Source organism: Podarcis raffonei, chromosome 2 (genome assembly GCF_027172205.1).
Source record: "Podarcis raffonei isolate rPodRaf1 chromosome 2, rPodRaf1.pri, whole genome shotgun sequence".
NCBI classification, from domain to species: domain Eukaryota; kingdom Metazoa; phylum Chordata; class Lepidosauria; order Squamata; family Lacertidae; genus Podarcis; species Podarcis raffonei.
The window spans coordinates 61059252-61083370 of NC_070603.1; the positions used below are offsets into that span (position 1 = coordinate 61059252).

A 24119-nucleotide genomic window follows, 5' to 3' on the forward strand; every position below is an offset into this window, starting at 1 on the left:
TACCTATTTATCTACTTGCACTTGACGTGCTTTCGAACTGCTAGGTGGGCAGGAGCTGGGACCGAACAATGGGAGCTCACCCTGTCGCAGGGATTGGACCGCGACCTTCCGATCGGCAAGCCCTAGGCTCAGTGGTTTAGACCACAGCACCACCCACATCCCAAACCATGAATATAAGCTCTTAAATTCTCTCTCACTCTACAATTGCAGTATTGTAACATTACTGATTCCTGGTTTTACACCAATGCTGTACAAAATCTTTTAAATGCACAATATTTTTGCCCCTAGAATACTAAATCTAAGCAGAGACAGCTGGAGAATGAAGAAAAAATTATTACCAGTGTAATCACAGTATTTCCCACATATTATAGACTTACTCCTAAATGTGTGTAGAAAGCTACCTTAAACATCAAATTTGCCATTCAGTTACAATGTGACTACCCAGAAGATGCCCTCTTTAGGGAAGACGTGTAGAACATAATTTAATTTTATAAAGAAACATAGCAGAATTCTATTGCTGAACATAATGGTTGTTATGAAGGTGATATGACCTGATTTCCAGGCACATCCTGAAAGATCTCTAACTTCAATTTCTAGGTAATCTTTTATTATTGGAGTCATTTTAATCTCACCTTTAAAAATGAAAAATTATGAAGGCAACTTATGTAAAACACTAAAGCAAGTTCATCATAAAAACTATGTACAAGAAAAGGCAGAAAATCACTCACGGTAAGCCTTGGAAAATAATTTTTTTAAATTCAATTTATCGATCTCCCTAGGAAGGGAGCCACCACTAAAATGGCACCTTTAAGCTCTCCTCACCTGAACATTTTCTTCTGTGACCTCTATCTCAGCGGTATAGATGTAATCAATCAGCTTACTTAAGGTTAGTCCATCAACATCTTTGATCTCAATCTTCTTTGCTTTGCTTTCAGTCATATCTCCTGAAATTCAATTTTAAAAATAATTTCCCCCAAAAAATGTGGTTTATGTTTCTATTTCCCCCACCCCACCCCCTTAGGTTCAACTGAGCACGTGAAGAAATTTCTACCTATCCTTCTTAACAAAAACAAAAATAATTTTAGCACATTCTAAACAGTGATCCCATTTCTAGATGTCTAAGAAATACTACCAAGTTTACGATTCCCATTTTCAAAATTACTTTTAAAAATCTGTTTGGCAAGTTAAGGCATCTCTGCTGCACAGCTTTGAGAATAGATAGCTACAGTTCATACAATTGAAACGCCAATATTCTTTTCTTTTTTTAACAATGTTTTAAAGCAGCTGGCCCTGCTTGATACTCTTCCATGAAGAAAGACAGAAATATTCTTTGTTCCCTTTTCTACATTCTTAAAAGGAACAGAAGCCAACAGGCTACTATCGTTATACTCACTCAATAGGATTGCTCTTCCTTTGAAGAAAACCTGTCTACAAAAGAAAGGAATTGGTAACTTGCATGTATCTTAAGATTCCATGCATTTATTTTGCAGCAGTACGTTCCATTGGAAAGTACGTCCATGTCTGTATTCCGTGACATAGCCTTCAAATGGGAGGTCTGTATAAGGGACAGGCCAGAATATCTGGTGTCCACTGCAAGTTGTACCAAATGTATGTACTTTTGAATGGCTTTTCTCTTTGTCATGTGTGCGAAACAATAGAAGTTATTATGATGGAAGTTGCAAATTCAATTAATAGCTTTCTATTACAAGTTCTACTAGCATGATATTGTCAAGCTTCACAGTTCTACTCCTGTCTTAACCAAGTGGTAAGGATTCCCTACATTTGCCGACATGGCCGGATGGCCACCTGCACTAGTGATCCAGGGCAACTGACATTTAAGGAGGGAAGGCACTCCTCCAACCTGCAGTGTTCTATGGCTGGACTCATCTTCTGAGGTAGTGATGGGGAACCTGTGGCCCTCCAGATGTTGTTGCACTACAATTTCCATCACTCACCACTGGCCATGCTGCCTGGGTATGATGGGAGTTGAAGTCCAACAAGCTCTGGAGGTCCAAAGGTTTGCCATGTCTGTTTTAAGAAATACCATCCCCTGCTTTTTCATGTTGCAAAATACCAAGTGTTATTTATTTTTTTGAAAGATTGAAATACCCATATCTCTCGTGGAGGAGGCACACATAGAAAGACCTCACATGATTATCACAGGGTCTGGATTGATTTATGTGGGGTTTGGCGGTCCTTGAAGTATGGCGGTCGTGAGCCATTTGAGGCTTTATAGGTCAAAACTATGACTTTGAATTGGGCCCAGAAACTAACTTGCAGCCAGTGTAGTCCAGCCAGGATCGGTGTAATATGCTAGCCAACTCAATGTATACAGTGTGATTGCTTAGTTGTGAAATATATACAGTCCTAGATGTAGGTAGCTGTTTGGGGCTGTAACAGAGGAGCTGCAATTGGTCCTCTTACTAAGAGGAAAAATTTGCAATCTCTTATCATTTGCACAAGCTGCCACCCCATCCATGGAGGGAGCAGCTTGAGGGTGGGCGTTTGAGCTCATACAGCATTTATTTTTGCTGGCTCTTCTTTATAAGTGCTATAGAAAGAGAGAGCGCTGATGTCAGGCAAGGCTCTTTTGAGCTATTTGTGTATTTGATGTATTCGTACAATAGCTGAGTACCTCTAACTTTAGATCAGTTGTGCTTGAAAGCTTGAGACTAGGTTTTATTAAATTGTTGTATAATTTCTCCTCTTTTCTGTCATTTTATGCAGCTGAAGGTCAGCAACTAAATCAGCACTGAACTGGCCTGTGGGCCAAACACTGAACTGAGGGGGTCACAGTTTTCCTCGATCTCATTCACTGGTGGAAGAAGTATGGCAATTAGAAAGGAACTGTTAGGGTGGCAGGCCCTGCCCTGTAGAACTGCCTACCAGTAGAGATTCAGCAGGAACCATTCCTCCTTGCCTATAGATGTCTTTCGTTTAGACAGGCCTCTACAACATTAATTTCTTTTATTTTAACTAATTAGAATTTATTTATGCCTTTTCATTGATATTTCTGTTGATTTTGTTTTTATATGCAGTATTCCCTTTTGCTATTTTTGTTATGGAAGTATAGATTATGAATTCATAAATAAATGAACCAAAATAAAGCTGTCTCATACATGGTCTGAAAATTTGCCCATCTGGCCCACTGCAGTCTTCTCTGACTAGCAGTGGCTCTTCAGGGTCTCAGGCAAGGAAGAAGGCCTTTTCCTCCACCTGTTTAATTTAACTAGAGATCCCAGGGATGGAACATTCTGGCTACAAAGTACATGCGTTACTAGAATCTTTCCTCTGTTCCTGCCATCTTAGGCCAAGAAGGACTGTGAAGAGGCTGTGTTATAAGTTCATACTGGCTTCCATAGTGAGTATTAAAAGGGATGAAATAGGGGCAATCACATGTGTCACTGCTTGGCAACCACATAAGCATCTTTTAACTTAGTTTATTGTTAATCAAGAAGCAGAAAGGGATAATGGCATGGTAGCATGGCAACCACATGACTTTCACCTCCCCTGTCCTGCTGTTTTGAATTAAGATTAGTACAGAAGTGATTGCCACTGGTGCACCTTAATTTAAAGTGACCCAGTGATGATTAGGATTAGGTCCCAACCTCTTCCATCTTCACTCTGGGGCCAGAAGGCGTCCTTAAAGAGCCAGATCCACCAACTGCTCACTAATTTAGGTCCTTACCTACATTTCACCTTTGCAGGAGTCAACCTGAACAAGTAGTATCAGCACAGCTATTAAAATGCACTTTAAACTAGCACCTGCTACTTCTAAGGGCCAATTCTCACAAGACAAGCATCTTACATGGAAGTGTTCTGATTTTTTTTTAAAAAAAACCTATATGGACCCCACATGTTGCATGTCACATGAGATGAGTCTGTCTATTTTGCCACTCACCACTTAAACAAGGAGGAAAGTAACTATGGTTTGCAACTGCAATAGCTATTGTGAAAGAAGAAAATCCACACCTTACCTCAAAAGCAAGCTATCAGGTGTAAAATATATTAATGGTGCTATATACTTCCACAATTAAATTAATTACCAAACCATTTTCTGTAAAACAGTCATTCAGAAATCTGTGTTATTCCCCATGCAGTGTCTAAGGACTAGTTCACATGTTAAAGCTGCTACATACAGAGAGTGAGACAAAGCAAAGAAAGGGAGGCAAAGTAAAAGTGGTGGTGTTTTTGCAGGAATCAGTGGCAGCACACAGGCTGAATCCCCACAAAATATCCCTCAAATCTCAGCCTCAGGCTCACCTACAAACTTGAGCCCCGGCCCATGGCAGCCTTAACATGAAAATTGTCTCCATTATGGAGCTTACTCCAATCTTTGACATGCCTCACCAATACAATCAAGTATGGGATGAATGCTCCTAATGCAGGATACGTTATCTGGAAACGCACACAAATGGCTGTTCACATAGTAAATTATAAACCTCATGTTTCCTTCCCCCCGCCCCACATACAGAACATCTTTAAAAACAGTCACAGGCCTATACTCAAACCCTAATGGATACCAAATAGAACTAATCTGCATCTTAGAATCTGCACCCTACACTAGCACCCAACACATAGCTTGACTCCAAATATATTTTAATCAGCAAATAACAGTTATTTGCTCAAAGGCCCAAAGATACCTGTAAACATTGCACAGAAATACGGACTGCAGGCTGCCAGGACAATACGATGGGCTTCGATCTCAACATCTTCAGCAACAATCACCACATCACAGAGAAGCTGCTTGCTGTGAAGACACCAAAAAATCATGGTTTCAGAACGTGCTTCCAAACTGCACTTTCTATATGCAGACTTGAAATGGTCTAGTTTCCTTGAATGACTCTTCTGCTATACAGCACTATTAAGGGAGATGGGGAGGTGCTTGCTGTAGCCTCTATAGGCAGCCCTCTGGAATATTCAGTTCATTTTTAATTAACAAACATGACAATTTAGCTAGATTTCAAGGTTATAGTCTCACAAATCTTATTTCAATATGTGGGTGAATTCAAGATCCAAGTGTTCAAACATACAAAGAACTGTTAAAAAAAACACCTCATCCATTTTGATGAATACTGAACTGAATATATTTATATCTACAGCTTATGCAAAAGGTTTTTTTCCTCTGTAATTATGTGTAGGTGTCTTAAGACCAGTAATCCATTTTGGATGTCAAGTAATTTTTAAATAAATGGGAATAGCACGAAGAAGCATCTTTGGAGGGGCTTTGTCTTTTATTCAAAGCAGTTGGTAACACAGAAGTAGCCTCATCAGTCTTGCATTAAGTCTCCTCCCTGTTCAAGCCCTTCCAAAAAAAATTACCCCCAAAGAGAACATACACTTACCTCAAACCTCCTGCATTGTCCTCAAAACAGAGGCTAGACCACACACTAATGGTAGAGAACCAGTGCCCCCCCACCAGATGATTCCCAACACTGCCATGCCTGCTACCAATAGGCCTGCTAGGAGGAAAAGACCATTTGTGATGGCTGCCAAGAAGCAGATGTTGGCAACCTATTTTCCTCCCAGCCTTTCTAGTTTGTACATGTTCCCTGTACAAGGGGTTTGCAAAGGGGCTTAGTGGGCAGCAGCAGCAAAGGCCACTGTAGCTCAAATTGTGCATTATCTGCTTGGGGATGCCACACACAAAAAGGACTTGCCACTGGGATATCCCAGGTGGAGAGGCAGCAGATACGGAGAATGAATAGTAAAGAACAGGCAACACAATAGAAAGGGGTAAGGAAACTCTCCTCCCTCCCATGCCCCATACACCCCCCACTGATTCCCTAAAATAGCATCCTAGCCACTAGGGTTCTTGCAGCACACAAGTCTAGCACACTACACAACAGCTAGGGAAAGGAGGGGACTCCACAGGTTAAGCTAAGGAGGCCTCTTGCTGGCTTTCCACTACCAAGGTCACCATGTCTGGACAAGGGCCACCTGTTCTCAGTCCATCCTCTGTGACAGTGAAGGCTCAAAGCACAGCTGCTATCACTGACACTAGCCAGTCCAGGAACTCCAAGCTAAATGGGAAGGTGGAAGCACCTGTTACTGACATAATACCTACCCACTATATACTTTACAGTGTGGGGAGGAGAGGAATGCAAGGGACTCTGCCTGAAATCTTATAAACTAAGGGACCTGATGCATTTGTGGCCGCTTGACCTCCTACAGGAATGGCCACTGGCTGACCCAGCAGATATACGTATGGAGTAAAGTGCAGCCCCCCCCCCCACTCGCCTGTCCCCAGTTATCATTAAGTTCTCACTGGTCCAGACTTGCCATGTGCGTAATATTGCCATGGAAATCAGCCTTTGCTAAAAACAACAGATTTAAGGCATTCAAGCAAATGCCACAATTTAGTTCTACTACAGCTCAGCAGCAGCAGGGAGCCAAAAGCATAAATCGGTAATAAGCACACAAGGAAAGAGACAACAGAGGCTTAAGGGCAGCTGTAGTCTTACATGTTCAAAAGGGCATCATGCACAAGAGAAGCCATTAGTTTCCACAAAGAGCAGCACTGTCATACGCTCCCCCATTATCCCCCACTGCACTCAAGTTACAAAAGGAATAAGCTAATATTATATCACTCCAAGTACATATTCCACATAACTTAGGCAGCCAAGTGCTCAGGCACATAAGCAACTTTACTCCAGTCCCCTCCTGTTCTGTGACAGCAGACTAGAAGTAGAAGCTATCAGCCCCAAGATAATTGGGGGGGGATAGGACTCTTCACATAATGCTGATGCCCCTTTTGACATTACAGACATGATGCGGGGAGCTGCTGTTCCATGTGTTCATCTGATAGCATTGCCATAACGCTTAAAAGCACACCACCATTTGGATCATTATCAAGGAATTTTTGCCCAGCAATTTGGTTGGCAAGACTTTATGCATTATAGCATCTGCAGCAATTCCGCAGCCACCTCTGAAGAGTGCTATACTCCTGTCATGGTCAGAGTGTGTTGCAATTCAAGAACAGTCATACCACTGAAGTCAAACGGAATCTGTTCTGGAAGTCTATTCAACTTCCAAAATGTCCGGAAACCACGGCGCAGCTTCCAATTGGCTGCAGGAAGGCAGCCAAAATGGCTGCCTTGAATTTATGTTTCCTAGGGGATCTGCATATAGTATCCACCATATCATAGGCAATACAATAAGATTTTGCTGCACATGTTGATATGCACAAATCTGTTATGAGCCAATCAAAGTCAAGCACTTTTATGTATGAGAAACTAAATCTCATCGGATAGAAAGGAATAAATATCTGACCCACAAATAACTCTTTAATCTATCCTGGACACAACAGAGACATTTTGGATTTATTTACTGCATCTCTAAATAATGTATGGCAGGCAGATATGTAATCAGATTAAGCTCAAGAAAAGATGACAAACTCAGACACACAGACCCCTATCTTAATTACATACATGATTATTGTTTACCCTAGAGCCAATTTTTATAGACAAATGTGGGGCCAATGATGGACTGAACAAGGAATTGTGGTATTTAAAACAAAATAGACTTAACAGTAGAATAACATAGGAACCTAAACATGCTCTTTTAGCCAACATGAAATTTCTAACTGGTGTGCAAAAGGATTGGTAGTCAAACAGAAATCAATTTGCACTAACCATTTTTCTCGGCAATTAGGCGTAGGTGTTGTAATATGTGTAACACTAGATTATCACTTTTTAAATAGCTTTAATCTTCTGGAGATCTTGATTATGTGGTGATTTGCACCAAATGAAAAAGCACACCGAGCATTCTTTTTATTTAAAGAGAGATTCTTTTATTGTGGGAACATTTGAAAATGTTTAAGTGGGTTTATAGCATGTTTGTGTAAAGGGAAGCAGCAGCAAAGGCCTCCAAACATATAATACTATGCTTGCTTCTTTCTACTGAATAACCTGTCAGCTATCTTGATTTGTACTGAAAGTAGAATAATTCCAAGCCATTTCAAATATCATACTTATAATATGCTTGATATCCTCCTCTGGCTGACTTCAATATCACAACACTCACACCAATAACGTCACATCAGTAACACTGGAGGCAGCAATGCTTCTGAATACCAGTTGCTAGAAACCACAGGTGAGGAGAATGTTCTTGTGTTCAAATCCTGCTTGACAGTTTCGCCCACAAGGATCTGGTTGGCCACTGTGAGGACAGGATGCTGAACTATAGATAGGCCACTGGCCTGATCCAGCAGGCTCTTCATGTTCCTATGAAGTTTTGCATCAAGCGACTGATCTGAATAACCTAAGAACTTTCCACACTAGCATAAAAGCACCATCCTTGTGTGAGAACTACCTGTGTGATCTGGGAGACCAACATGACACAGAACTTTGTATTTTGAGACACAACCCTGCTTCAAAGCAATGCTTGAACGGAACCTCTTTTTTACAAAGTAAACATGTAGCTTAGATGCCTCCTGTTCAAACTAACAAGCGGCAAGGGCATGACAATGCAAATTGAGCACAAGAAGTACCTCCTTAGTTCATTCATGACTTTGAATGCCTTTCCCATGTGACAAGGATTGATGGTCACTGTTCGCTGGTCCTTATCTTCATCTTCCTCAAGTGGTTGGGGGGATCTCTTGATGCTAAAGACAAGGGGGGAAAGGAAGTTGAATTTTTTTTTAATTCTCAAGAAATAAGGGGAAATATGACACCATAACAATTCATGCAAAACTACTGGCATGCTCACCGACTGTGGTATCACAGTTTCATGGTTTTATCTGGCATTGGCAGCTGTCTCCACTATGTTCTGAAGTGTAACTAGAGCACCCTTTTAAGATCTCAGCTATGCTGTACATGCCTTCTACACAACTATGTGAAATATGTGCTAGAGAGGCATGCATAAGTTTTTTTTCTGAACTGATACAAATATTTGTGGATCCTAGACTTGGGCATTTCACATTTCAAGTAAGACATATGCATATCTTCCGACTTCTGAAAACATTAAGAAAGGCAAACGGAAATTGATCATTTGGGTTTCAAAGCTACAACAGTCAGATTACAGTGGTTTTATCATTGATCTCTTATCTACTGAACACACACGGAAAAAAGACCACAGCCCAATACTTTTTATTAAACCTAGAATAGGCAAGTGTATAAACTATTCTGCACATTACCAAGACGCAGGAATAGTGTGAGTCACACATCCTTTTTCCATGCATCCAAGCACTGTGCAAAGGGGAACTTGCACATTTTCTCTGCAGGAGTCACTTATACATCCTCTATAGTTAACATGCAAAACAACCCAATTAATCCTTCTGCCCAAGACTGAAGGTCAGTTCATATTACCTTAAAAGGAATGAATGTAGGTGTACAGAATGAGTTTTTTTCACTACATGTCCAGTTCCTAATGTTTCAATAGATGTACATCTATTATGGGGCCACAAACAACTGTCAATGCGCAATGGAAATCAGGACTTACTTAAGCAGTAAAACAAAATGCACAGCCATAAAAATTAGTCCATGTGTCCTTTCTGTGTAATTTCTGTGTAATTTCATGGTCTTATGAACTGGACCTTACATAAAAGACCCCAAACCCTTGTTTAATTTAAAATGCATAAAGTTACTCAGAGTTAATGTATTTCCTTAATGTAAAAAAGGCAGGTTATAGATCTAAAGGCAATGGAAACAAACAAAATAATCTTGCCAAACCAGTTTCCCCTCTAAACAAAAAGACAAAACAAAACACATTCTCTAACAGCACTTCCAATACAGCTGTATGCAAATACTTCCGCAAAGGGCCCAAACCATTTTCTAAAGAGAGAGGCCCAATTTAAACATAACACTGGGCAAGACAGAATTCAGCTATGGAGTGTTCCATACACCAGCTTCACATTTAAACTAGGCCATCAGCCCCTGCACATGCAAGCCACAGACCTCTGGTGTGGTAGCAGTGTATGCACAAGGAAAGGCAACACAGTTCAAAAAAAGTGCTGGTGAACAGAATGCTGCAGTAAAGTTTGCCTTACACACCCAACTTATAGGTTAAATTGAGCTCAAGATTCCTTTGAAAACATTTTGTAGAATCCTTCTTGCTGTTCCAGATATATTTCTGCAAACCTTACTGTAGCTCTGTTTTTATCACCACCAGTATATATTGTTAGCAAAAAAAAAAAAAAAAGGCCCATGAAATACCAGGAAGGGGGCTGAGGTGAAAGGAATGTTCCAGTATCTTGCCTCATCCCTTTCTAGTACACTCTATCCCTTTCAGCCACCTCTTCATTCTAGCTTTCCTATCCTCTTCATTCTCTCTCTCTCTCTCTCACACACACAGACCATATTTTTCCACGTATAAGACTAGTTTTTACCAAAAAATTATGTTTAAAATTGGGGCTCGTCTTATACACAGGTAGTGCTGAGGGGTGTTTTCTTAATTTGGAGTCCCCAAAAATAGGGGGCGTCTTATACATGGGGGCATCTTGTACACACAAAAATACGGGGGGGGGGTGTGTATGTATATATATACACACAGAGAGAGAGAGAGAGAGAGAGAGAAATTTCTGTGGCACTCTCCTCCATCCACCCATTCAAACAAGCCTCTGGTTCTTTCCCACAATACAGTACTTTAGTCTTCTGTACAGGAATGAATGACAGTTACCTACTTATGTAGGGGGGAAAGTAGATGTATTACTGGGCCAGTTATTATAGCAGAGGCTAAACCCTTTCTTAGCCCCTCATGTTCTGAGGCATTAAGAATCCATATTGCTCCTAACTGCACAGCTGTCTTCCTCAGTAATTCTAAAGGAGGCCTGAGGCCTGTGTCCTTACTTGGGATCTCCAGTATAGCCCATGACAGTTAACAGACTTCACACCATCAGGGCTTCTCCTTAGCTGGGGAAAGAGGGCTTTACCTTCCAGTGACTGCTACCACACACCTCAACACCAGTTTCTTCCCCACTTTCATTTAAATTAGCTGCACAGCGGTCAACGAATATGGTACTTGGAATATGCCAGGATAGGATAGGCTACCAAGGCAAAATTGATGTGAATTGCAGAGGCAGCAATTCCCTTTGCTCCTGGGAAAACAAACATGGGTGATGGGAATGTTCAGGATGTCGGATTGAAGTGGTTGTTGCAGGAAAAATGTTGTCCTGTGAGCAAAAGGACTTCCACCAGCAAAACAGGATTTGCACTCCTGCACCAGAGGGTTCGGCAAACCCTTGGAACAGATTGGGGGGTGCCAGGGTGGGGGAAGTCCTTGTGCTAATTGGACAACTTTGCTAGACTCAAGTCATGCAACCTCACTCCTATTCTACAGAAATAAAAGCTTTCCACCCTGGTTTATATGGTGGGAACAAGGACTGCTCAGGTGCTTGGAGAAATGAGAGCTAACTGGAAGACAAGGAGAATAGTGGCGCAAATGTTGGGGTAGCACATTGGAGCTGAATGGCCAGTCAAAACCAGGGTGGTCATGGCAACAATATTATTGGGGTGGTCCCAATGCATCTGCTCAGAGAAGCGTTGGACCCCCTGAACCCTTTTGAGTTTGACATGCCTAGAATAGAGCAGGATAGAAGGTTGAAAGATTGTTGGCAACTGGCTAAGAACTGCTTCTTCACCCTGCTCTCTCTTTCCACAGTCACAATGTTTTAAAAACTTCAGAACTTACGTTCAGTTTCCTGCTCCATATTTCAGCCTCCACCACCAACCTATTATTCCACAGCACTTTCATGGATGCAAGTGTGTCCACTTTGAAATCACATGTGGAATTCCATTAAAACCAACAAACAAAATGTTTTTCCATGTCCCAAGCTCCCTAGCAGCACTGCTGGCATATTTAAAATCAGCAATTTGGATATTAACATTCTGTGCTCTGTTTATATGCCTCTGATGTATAATAATCCTGCTTGTTTTAAAGCCCTGCCACTTCACAAACAGCAAACCCTTCAGCTTTCATCCTTGGACCATACAGAAATACAACAGAATTAAACCTGATAAGAGTAACTGGGAAGTAGGAAAATCAGAGAAAGACACAAGCAGAGGTGGAATGGGCTGCCTCCTTTAAGCTGGCACTTTCTGTTCACAGGAACATTTATTTAATTAATTTCTCCTGGCATGCTAGCAGTTCTTCCACAATATACTACTTTTGCACCCTAGCATACTACCTTACTTTCAGCACAAGGCTCTTCCTCCCCCGCTGCCCGTCCAAGAGGAAACATGTATACTCACCAAACAGACCCCATGTTCTCTAGTCTTTGTGCCTCCAATCCCTACAAAGCCCACAGATACGTGCAGCTCTTCCTGCTTAATTTACATGCCAGCCAGCACATTGTGAAAGCTCAGTTCTACTGTTTGCCTGACAATTCACCCTTTCATGTCAGTGTTTGAGGACAGTGATGTAAAAGCCTTTTAAGACAGAGCAACACTCACTTTGGTGTTAGCAACTTTCTTTCTGCAGGGTTCCCCACCACACATACCACCTATATGTGCATAGAAAAGTGCAGACAATGAGTGTACATAGGGCTACGGAACAGGTCTTGCCACTGCATTGCCACTCCCACCTGCACCTTACCTTCATGCACGTGCAGGCATATGAACAGTAGTGTTGATTATGCTATTATAAATAGCAATGAAAATGGTGTTTGTCATGCTGATCACTTGATATTGATGATACCGCTAATATAAATGTGGAGGGGCAAAGGGGGTGTTGAGGCACATGATGAGTCATTAGAAAGTTGAACTGCTTTTACCCACTGAACAGAAACCCTGAAGATGATCTAGTAACACAGAAAGTATTGGATGGTGCATTTACTTCTAGTTCTGCAGACAATAAAAAGCACCCAGGGACCTTGCCCCATTACTGCTGGTAAATGCACCAAAGTCTCTCCAGGGACTTATTTCTAAAGTTTACAAAATCATATGTAACCATAATGTCCCTAGAAGAGCTGAGTACAGTGGTAGCTCCGTTTGCAGATGGGATCCGTTCCGGAGGTCCGGCCAGATCCTAAGGTTTTTGCAACCGGAGAGACCGCTTCTGCGCATGTGGCAAAAACCCAGAGATATACTTCCAGGTTTGCCGCTCACGTATCCTGAAGTTTACGTAACCAGAGAGATACGTAAGCAGAGGTACGACTGTATTATTTGGGAATATGACACAATGAATTTTGGCTGCATAACCTTTATTAGATGGTTATAAGCATTCAAATAACAATTTGCAATGAATATAAAGGTGTCCTGGTGGCAGTGAGGTGCTGGATATTTCTGGGAGGATTGTCATTAGAAACCTAGTATGAATTGGTTTGGACACTTGCTTTTGCTGAAAAGCCGATGTGTCAACTGAAAGCAGCCAAAAGACTAATGGACTGGGACTCATTCTGTGGTACACAGCACAGCTTTATTAAGCATCCTTCAGACGCAAAAAAGGCATTGGAGGGACTTGCTTGAATGATCAAGAAAACATACCACTGTCACTGCCTAACCTTATTACCCAGTCACACGCAGCTGATTTTTGTGGTGCTAGTTTTGTTAAACATACAAGATACTCATTTTTAAACCTTTTTCTTACAAGGTTTTAAATAAAAATTACAACTACCAAACAACTGCTATTGCTGAAATATTTCAGTCGTTGATCACATTAGTATTTCTTGCTCCTATACCCAGACTATCACATATAGTAAGTTATTCAACAATCATATGAATTTATGCTCATTTGTCACACACCTGGCAGCACACAGGGAGAGCAAGTCCTTTCCTACACATTTTAACATGAGTAGCATTGCTCCATGCACTATGAAGAATTGGTTTTGAACAACATTCCAGATAGGAGATCACTGCTGCTGTTGACAGCTCAACAATCTTCATCAGGACTGTCAAGTTAATACTATGGTCCTCACCATTTAATTCTTTCTGCATATTCCCACTGAAGAACTGCAAGTGGACTGTGCTACTGGGAAGACAATTGGGATTTGTCTTTGATCACTAGAATAGGGTTGAAACAGAAATATGATCACTGAAACAACAGAGAAGGTGGCACTGGGGGAAGAATACTTGCAAATAGCCATGAATATAGGGTATGGGGTGTAGAGAGAAAGAATCACTTCTTTTCAAGCAAAAATTAAATCTAAACAGCTTTTTGTTTAGCACTATTTAGATGCAATGCTGCCATAAGATTTGATAAGACTAAGGCAACACTTTTATGCATTTTATGCAGCACTTTTTATGCATTCACTAGTTCTGACTGCATATTGGCCAGAAAGGGAATCTCATTGCTTGGGGTATGTGATCAGCTTTCCAAAATTTCAAAGACACTTTCAGCATCGAAAAGCAGAGGCAGCTTGAGCAGCTTTTTGGCAAAGTCAACTGGTACTTTGCAACAATGCACAATCATAACAGTGAACGCATGTCAGTGAGAAGGAAAAGACATGTAGAGGAACCCAACACTTTCCATGGATAACAGATGCCTTGAGACAGCACACATAGCACACATGCCATCTACCAGGCTATCCCCGTAGGGAGGAAGTCACTAGTGAAGGTACTCCCATCTGTCAGCATGGGCCTGGAGTCAAGAGCAACACGGAGTTGTAGAAACCACATGGGATTAGTCTTCCACAGTCTCGGAATTGCTTCCATGAATGCATTAACTATGGATGCAAGACAACCTGTTCTGGCAACTGCTCCCATCAAAAATATGAACTGCAATGCACATCTACGTGCTCAGAAATAAATCATTACTTGGCCCAAGTACTGTAAATAGTTCCTTGCAGGGTGTCTATCATTAGTGGTGGTGTTCAGCAAGCAATATGAGAGTCCCTACAGCAGCATTTCCACAGCCTGATGCTATTAAGTTGTTGTGGATGACAACTCCCGCTGTCAGAGATGATGGAAGTTGTAGTCCAAAACATCTGGAGAAGGCTTCCCAATAGGGTTTCAGACTGATCTAAAGATAGAAGTTAAAAGTGATTAAGGAGGTTCACCCCTGCTATCCTCACTCCTCCTTCCTCTAATTATTCCACTGTCAAAATTCAGTTTGCAACCTTCTTAGGGCTTGAAATAGAAAACCCCTTGCCTTGAGCTCACCAGGTGACCTTAGGGAAGACCCTCTCTCTCTTTCTCTCTCTCTCTCCCCATCCCCACAACCAGCAATTTGGGGATAATACTACTTTCCTACCTTACAGGGGAATTTAAAGTTTACAAGACAGTGGGTGTGCAACACTCTGATTACTCAAGAGGGATTCGATGTTTTAGCAGTATTACATACATTGGTTATAATTAGCATTTCTAGTGTCATCAGTCATCGTCACCACCACTGTCACTCCTACATCCAGGCAACTGAACTCAGCTCCAATAATTTCAGCAAAGTAGCAATGACTGGAGCTCTGGGCTTTCCAATACTTTTTTGCATCCCGGTTACTACAAGAAAGGAGATGAATGCATCCCTTCCAGTCATCCCACTCCCTTTCCTGGCTCTAATACCATTCATTTCTCACAAGCTGAAGCCAGAAAGAAAGTCTGACATGCAGTCCACCCCCCCCCCAATACCCTGATGTATATTTTTCTTCAAGTCAGTGCCCCTAAGTTAAGTGGAACCTCATCCCCAATAACTGTTTGTTCAAATGTTTGTTCTCTATGTTCTAAGAACAGGCTGGAGGTTTTGTTAGTGCTGCCCAACCATCACCTGAGCTGTCCAAGGTTGCACAGAACTTGGTGCTCAGGATCGTATTTTTATAAGAATAGCTGTATTCTAACTTCTTATGTGAACCAAGCAGATACATATTTCTATGAAGACTGCTGAACAACTATCTTTAATAATATATCCACAGCTACCCCAGCTATGGCCCCATGAAACAGCTCCTGGCTCTACTGTGACAGCTGCCTGCAACTTAGTCTATTAAATGTGGTCATCTCTCATTCTGAAACCCCATATACAGTATATAACGAAGCTGCTTCCTTCTCACAAATTTCTCTCATCATGAACAAATGGGCAAAGTCCTCAGATTCCAAACTCATAGCAACTCCAGTGGGAAGTCAAAGCTCTCAAAGAATCTAGGAGCAAGTGTGTACATCAAGATAACCAGTGGACAGGGAATGAGGCTGAGCTACTGATAGTGTACAGTAAGTCCACAGTCAAAAGCCCCCTTCTCTCCCTCTCTCTGCAATTATTGGAGAGATGTACAGATATACCATAAATGTGTGTTGACACCAAGGATAAGAGACCAGTAGACTGTGGGTAGAATAAACCATTTTGCTGATACGGTTTTACAATAGGCCCTGGATGGATCTCACCACAATCTTTAGCACATGCCAGGAAAATGAGTTCTGAAGGAAAGAGAGAGAGACCATCTTGTAAGCCTGACAACGTTCACTTATTCCTCCCCAAACACTGGGTATCAAACAGAGCAAAGTGCTTCCTCATGATACATTCCCACACTGACATGGGATTTATTTAGAATATTTAGATACCACTCAGTAACAAAACATTATACTTTGGGGGGGGGCAGGTTACAGTAAAGAAATATAGGTGAATACAGTCGTACCTTGTATCCCGAATGCCTTGGTACTTGGACATTTTGGCTCCCGAACGCCAAAAACCCAGAAGTGACTTTTCTGGTTTGCAAACATTCTTTAACCCGAACGTCCGACAGGGTTTCTGATTGGCTGCAGGAGCTTCCTGCAGCCAATCAGAAGCTGCGCTTGGGTTTCCCAACGTTTTGGAAATCAAACGAACTTACAGAAAAAATTCCGTTTGACTTCCAAGGTATGACTGTACTGAAACCACATGACTGAACTTATTCACACAGGTCTTCCAAATAACGCACACAGACACTCCATGAGGCTGAAGGACAACAGTGAATGGAAAATGTCTACATGACCATAGTAACACATGTGGGTGCAGTTATTTGGACATATAGTGCAACTCAGTGAAAATACACCATAAGGAACAAGCTCTGACACAGCTCTGGGCATATGAAAGTGGGATGTTCCACTGATTTCAAGGAGGCATTGGATCTCAACCTTTAGAAAGAAGTATCTGAAGCAGCATTCCATCACAAACCGATAGCAGCAAAAAGTTAAATCATACTATACTATGGGAAGGAACTGCATCTCATGTTTCTACTGCTTCCATATGCAGCAGAGCCTCAACTTTTTTCCCTTTTCTGAAGGCATCCAGTTCACAATGTGCAGAGGAAGTGCTCTGCACATCCTGTTTTTCCAAGAAAGCAAAACTAAGTATTCTTTCCATAATTGTTTCACGCAGTTCAAATCCCGTCACAATGCAGGAAAAACACATTTCTATTTTGTAAAGTGGAAAACACTGCTACACCCTCTCACCGTGTTCCAAGTATTATGTTTTATAATCTTAGTTAAGTATCACGGATATTGTAAATGAACAATACAAGACAAGGCCCTTCTATTATGTGTACTGTACCTATTATTGTTTGCCTTTTTGTGTGCTATGTTACAGGTCACTGGTGGTACTGGTTTTGTCTCTGCTTTAGAAGGAGACATAGGCATTATCTCCACAATGGATCTGTAAATGTTCTACACTCATGTTGGTTTAAGTGTCTAAAATACTGCCAGACTGGTTAAGATTTAAAAGATCTGAAATAAGCAACCAAAAGCGAGGAAAGCGTGCTCGGTATCGTTTTGGCAGTTACTACCAAACTGTAAACGCTGGCTCACTTTGCATGTCTTTCCTTATATAATTAACTGTCATTTACATTTCTTTATGGAGAGGAAGTCTATCATGTGACCAGAATCAGATCACAAGATCAATCACTGTGTTGATCAACCACAGTGATGGTCCGATCACATGACGTCCTGCATATCCGGGAGCCACAGGTGGATCACACAAAGCCATTATCTGTCTGCACATGCCAAAAGCCCCCCCCCACAACCTCATACCCCAAAATAAGTCAAATCAGCAACTGTGACCAAAAAAAAAACCTGCAGCAAGCAATAGTTACTAACATGCCACAACAGGAGACCAGATTGTGTGAATCAACCCTGTGTTACTTTACTAAAAATTCTAATGTTTCCATAGCAACTGTTTGGGCTCCCACAAGCACACTTCCTGTACTTTTTTTTTTTTTTTTAGTTTTATTAAATCCAAACAAGTTAGCCTTTCACCTATGTAATTGCTGTGCCAAGGAACGAAGCGGGCATGTATCTGCGGATTAGAAAGTGAATTCCAGAACAGCTGAAAAAAGGGGGGGGGGATAAATTAAAAGGGAAAGCCGAGTTCAAGCTGGAGCCAGCAGACCTGAATTTAATCACTGCTCCTGCATTCTTAACGTGTGGCCGGGCTACTGCCTGCTGTTCACAAGGCAGACTTCTCACTTAATCACATAGTTGTATTCTATTGTGCAAACGAAGCAGATATATAGTTCTATCAAGCAGATATGTATTTCTATGAGGATTGCCACCTTTTTTATTTGGTTATTAAACTCAAAACTATTAGGTTAAAAGCCTGGCCCGATGGAGGAGGAATGGTTGCTCTCAAAACGACGATTGCCTCCTTCAAGCAGCAAAGACTCTTAAAACTGCACAACCACAGGGCGCCCCAGGTCAGCCGCTTGCAAAGCGATTTTCAAGTCTGAAAAACACGCCGAAAAGAAGCGGAAGGAGGGAGGCAGGGACGGAGGGAGGAAGACAGAGAGAGAATTTCAAACCAGGGCCATCGGAGGCAGGAAGTAGGGAAGGGAGAGAGAATCTGGAAAAGTGATGAAGGATTCCGCGATGAATGAGTCCGAGGTGGGGAGGGGAGGGGAGGGAGAGAGCTCGCACTGTGCAAACACCACACAGCTCCAAAATACAAATAACAAGACAGCCTGCCTGCGAGCAGGAGGACTGGCGATCCTTTGGGCCACGACAAACAAACGCACGCAAATGAACCGCGCCACGCGGAAGGTTATTGCAGCAGCTAACTTTGGGAGTGATGCTAAATGGATCCGGCAGGGCTGTCCTCCCATGGGGATCGATCGGCCCACCGGAAAGCTCGGCATAACCTGCCACCCCTTGCCTACGCAAACACAAAGGCGCCTGCACTCTTCCAGTCGCGGACAGACACACACTTAATTCCCTCCCCTCCGACCCGCACAAACCTCTCGTCGTCCATTGTGCGCAGCCGGAGTGGAGCTTGAACTCTGCATGCACCCTCGTCTCCTGGTCTCGGGCAACGCCGCCGCTGCGTCTCCCAACGTTGTCCTCCTTGATCGGGGCGCAGCGAGCCGGCCGAATCAGTCAGCGCCTGTGATTCAGCATGGCTGCAGTCGGCTCCCCTCCTTCCCTCCGCGGAGCTGCTTCCTCTCGCTCCTAAAGCAACAGCAGCAGCAGAGCTTAGCGTTGCAGCAGCAAACAGAACACTCCCTACCCAGAGCTCCCCGCTGCTGCTGCTGCTCTTGCTCCAGTCTCGGCAGCCCACTCCCTTCTGCCTCGCCTCCTCCCGCTCCAAGCTTGCTACTCTACTAGTCTCCTGGCAACAGCAGCTGTGGGCATAGGTGCATTTGCACCGCCCCAGATGCTGCATTTGCACAGTGCCTTTTTTATTTTAAACACATACATACACACACTAGGCAAATGTAAGAGAAATCACGTGCTTTCCCCCTGATGTAATTCACCCTGCTCCCAAAACTGACACTTTTTTTGGTTCCCTTTTCTCTCTTTTTTTTCTGCAGGATGCAAGTGCATTGCATCACTTACCTATCTGGATTTTGATCCCGTCCTGTTCTAAAGTCCCCCAGCACAGGGAGCCACCTACTTATCACATAGGTAAAAGGCCGGTGAAAAGAGGAAATACTAACATCCAATGACACCAACCCTAGAATTAAAAGTATTTCAGAGTGGGCGAGGGCAAACTGATGCAAGTATTAGAATGCAAGGCAACTGCCCACCCTTTCCTCATCTGAACCACTGGCTAGGCTCTCCTCTTGCAGCCACAGAAAAACATCCTGGGAAATCTAGGCTGTATTCCTAAACTAAAAAGCAGTCCCCACTGAACTTGGAGCATGCAGGCGACCAAGTTCCCAGTGGGATTTGACTCACCCTTAAATGCCATACAAAGCTCAAACACACTTGCTGAGTTATAACTTTTCTTGTAATCAATGCAGCAGGGATCAAGCCTGCAGATTCCCATTCACTAAAAACCCTTCACTAGTTTGCCTATTTTCTATCTTATTGAATAGTTCTGTTTCTGTTTATTTATTTATAAATCTAATCATCATAATTATTGAATTTGTATACTGCCCTTCATCGGAAGATCACAGGGTGGTTCAAAACATAAAAATACAACATGACAACACAAAATATGTAATCAAACAAAAAGAATAACCACCACACCGCCTGGTTGAAGAGGAACATTTTCACCTGGTGCCTAAAGTTGTAATGAAGGAGCCAGGCAAGACTCCCTGGGGAGAGCATTCCACAAATGGGGAGCCACCCCAGAAAAGGCCTGCTCTTGTTTTGCCACCCTCCAGACCGCTAGTGGGGGAGGCACACAAAGAAGGACCTCACATGATTATCACAGGGTCTGGATTGATTTATGTGGGGTGAGGCGGTCCTTGAAGTATTGCGGTCCTGAGCCGTTTGAGGCTTTATAGGTCAAAACCATCACTTTGAATTGGGCCCAGAAACTAATTGGCAGCCAGTGCAGACCAGCCATGATCGGTGCAATAAGCCCCGTGACTTCAAAAAGAACTATTCAATCAAAATCTAAAATTTCATAACCCATTATATATTAACTAAACAACTACACAGCTCTGTCTTTGCAGTAGATTTTATATACTGTCACACATAAACACGCAAATGTAAGCAGCTTTCTGAAATATTTGAACAAATACCTGTCTGCTGAAGGACCAAACAGCCTGTTCTTTCATCTGTCCTATACATTTCCACTCCTACAAAGAGAAAATGGAACATGTCAGAGGAACACTGTTGATTTGCCAAGACTAACATAGAGTAGTAGCGGGTAAGAGTGAGCTTCTGAATCCTTGGTTATAACCCTTATTAACTAAGTGATCTTAACCAGGTTGCAGTTTCTCAGCCTGTTTACCGTATGAAAAATGGTTAATTTCCATTAGCGGTCAAGGTACATCTTTTGTCAACAGAATACAAATGTATTGCCTCCCTGCAGACTTACATATAACTTGAGTTCTTTCTCTTGCCTACAACAGGCTTTTTTCCCCTAGGGGTGCTTTTCCTGCAGTTTGTCCACTTTATTGCTGTCCGTCTGAAACCATTCAGCAATTTAATTTTTGTCCATGTTGCATTCCAGCTATAATGTGCTACAGTGTGCAGAAATAATGTTTATTTAAGCATTTATTATTGATATTACATGCTGCTTGTATCTTGGTCTCTCCACCACACCTGTTAGAAACCAAGGGCAAGCGGACTGCAATCTTAGCATGCATTTATAGAACTTGCGCATGACAAAACAGGTCATGCCCAAATACGTATTGGACAAAGCATTTCAGCAAGGTGTTAAAAGTATCTTTTGTCTACTTCCAAACTCCCTTCAAAGCTGAATGAGTGGAAGTTGTTTTTGCTAGAATTGCCATGCTCTGCCCTTCCCTATTAGCGCTGCTATAATTCTAAATGTACTTATTTTGATGCCCCCATTGAAATTTCTAGTTAATATTTTTAGGGTCAACGTTTTAAGCTGGCAAGTAATTTGGAAAGCTGTTTGAGAGGACGAGTGGAACTTCCTTATCATCTACCATGTTTAATTTAAAAAAAACTCCTAAGGAGAACTTTCTTTCCAATGGGTTTTCCCCCCTTATGGACAAGAATTCAACAAGCAAAACATTTTGTTAAACAGAAATAGTGATAGCACACAATTAAATACACATAAGTTCTCCAAGGTGGGGAGAAGGGCAGCAGGGAGACATCGACTGTACAGTGGTACCTTGGGTTACAAACACCTCAGGATACAGACTCCGCTAACCCGGAAGTAGTACCTCGCGTTAAGAACTTTACCTCAGGATGAGAACAGAAATCACGCGGTGGCGGCGCAGCAGCAGCAGGAGGCCCCATTAGCTAAAGTGGTACCTCGGGTTAAGAACGGTTTCAGGTTACGAATGGACCTCCGAACGAATTAAGTTTGTAACCAGCGGTGTTGTTGTTTAGGCATTTAGTCGTGTCCGACTCTTCGTGACCCCATGGACCAGAGCACGCCAGACACTCCTGTCTTCCACTGCCTCCCACAGTTTGGTCAAACTCATGTTAGTAGCTTCGAGAACACTGTCCAACCATCTCGTCCTCTGTCGTCCCCTTCTCCTTGTGCCCTCCATCTTTCCCAACATCAGGGTCTTTTCCAGTGAGTCTTCTCTTCTCATGAGGTGGCCAAAATACTACTTTGTCATGGTGAAGGGGCTTGTATAATTCAGAGAAGCTATGAGCTGTGCTGTGCAGGGCCACCGAAGACAGACAGGTCATAGTGGAGAGTTTTGACCAAACGTGATCCACCTGGAGCAGGAACAGGCAAGCCACTCCAGTATCCCTGCCAAGAAAACTCCATGGACAAAAACAGCCAGAGGTACCACTGTACAATTAAGCAGGGTAGAAAAGAAACCACATTTTGCAAACTATTAAACTCCTCAAAATATGAGGTGTGGATGACGGCTGTTGAGCAAGGACTCTGGGCTCTTATTAATTCCTCCTTGTCCTATGAGACATAAGAGCGCCCCATAAATTCTCTACGTTCAAATTAATCACAGCCATATAGAAGCGTTGCTGTAGTGAGGTTGATTTCAGCGTGCATAAAATGACCCTTTCAGCACATACCTGATGGAACATAAAGTACAGTGGCATCCACCAGACTCACATTTGAAACTTTGGAATAATGTTTTCCCATAAAACTCTGTGAGACATGGGTAGGTAGGGGAAACTGTTTGCTGAGGGGGGCCTGTATTCTCATGTTTCTTATGAAAAACTAACAAAATCATTTTTTAAAAAACATGGATAGTATGCTTAATGCCTTGGAGAACTTACAAGGAGAGGCAGATCTAAATGTTAACTGAAAACTTCCATAGTATAAGGGTGTGAGAGATTATTTATGAGTCCTACATACATAACTCCAATATTGCCAACTGCAGCTCTGTGCCTTAAAAGCTGCACATACCTCTTCTCCCATCACTGCAGTCCTAGATAGATGGAAAAACACTCTGCCATACATCTATTTCCACATGTTGAACCCAGTGTGCTCCTGTTTTGGATTCTAGCCAACCGTGTCCTCATTTGAAAGAGTCCATAATAGTTCCCATCCCAACTTTTCCAATTTCCCTTCAACAGTTGGCAGGCTCAGGGCTTGGAAGGCTGTTTTGAGGAGAGGGGATTTCGCCACTTGGAATTTTACCCTTAACAATTATTCACACTTCTGCAAACCTTAGGGTTCTTGTAGCCTATTGATACCTCCTTCTTGTGCATGGCTAGTGTAGTTTTGGACACATAAGGAGTGACACACAAGAGTCACTGTTAAGGTTCTACAAGGCCTTGCAACAAAATGTTGCACAATATCCCTGGAGTTTGTTACCTGTAGCTGAAGGGTTTGAAAAACAGAAGCCGCATCTAAGACTGGGTAACTGATCTGGCCTGGGCTTTTCACCATGTGCAGAAACTGTTTTTGAACATTTAAAAGGGAAACCATTCTGCACCAAAATCAATGGAGCATGAGGGTTTTAAATGCAGTTCAGTGCTTGACTTGGCCTGGAAGAAAGTCTGACCTTGACCGCAACTCAAGCATGGAGGGTTTTTGTGTGGGAATCCAAACCCACTTCACAACTATTGTAGTCTGTAACATTAACAGTGGACTGCAGTGCCAGGGACACTGTAAACTACTCTCAGGAATGAGGCACAGCCCCAAACTACACTGCAGTTTTATATTGCCCTTAGCTCAACCTGCACTTTGGAGATAAAATCAATGAGTAGCATTGCAGCCTGACTGTGCCAGTATTCAGCATGAACTACCCCTGCAGGGCTGTGTGAACCTCTTCCCCCAGATACAGCCTCTTCCAACCTGCAATATGCACAAGGAGCTGTATTTGCTTTGGAAACACTCTCTCTCTCTCTCTCTCTCTCTCTCTCTCTGTGTGTGTGTGTGTGTGTGTGTGTGTATGGTTTCACACTAATTAAGAACCAAGTTCAAGATACTTTGGGGTAGGTTTTTTC

At 42.4% G+C, this 24119-nt stretch overlaps 1 protein-coding gene across 7 annotated transcripts in view; it reads right to left on the minus strand.

Annotated features, from left to right (window-relative positions):
* The window catches only part of KLHL3 (kelch like family member 3), a 41932-nt gene that overhangs the window by 17413 nt on the left and 400 nt on the right, over nucleotides 1–24119 (minus strand). For 2 of the 7 annotated variants that reach the window (XM_053376879.1, XM_053376880.1), the window contains exons 2-6: nucleotides 20795–20851; nucleotides 19061–19271; nucleotides 8492–8605; nucleotides 4644–4750; nucleotides 823–944 (exon numbers count right to left, since the gene is read on the minus strand). In XM_053376879.1, the coding sequence (XP_053232854.1) occupies nucleotides 823–944; nucleotides 4644–4750; nucleotides 8492–8605; nucleotides 19061–19271; nucleotides 20795–20843 (603 nt within the window). In that variant the 5' untranslated portion in view covers nucleotides 20844–20851. Of the gene's footprint in view, nucleotides 1–822; nucleotides 945–4643; nucleotides 4751–8491; nucleotides 8606–9308; nucleotides 9430–10870; nucleotides 10894–19060; nucleotides 19491–20794; nucleotides 20852–24119 lie in introns of those variants that run through there. The other 5 variants (XM_053376883.1, XM_053376877.1, XM_053376878.1 and 2 more) reach the window with 5 other exon arrangements.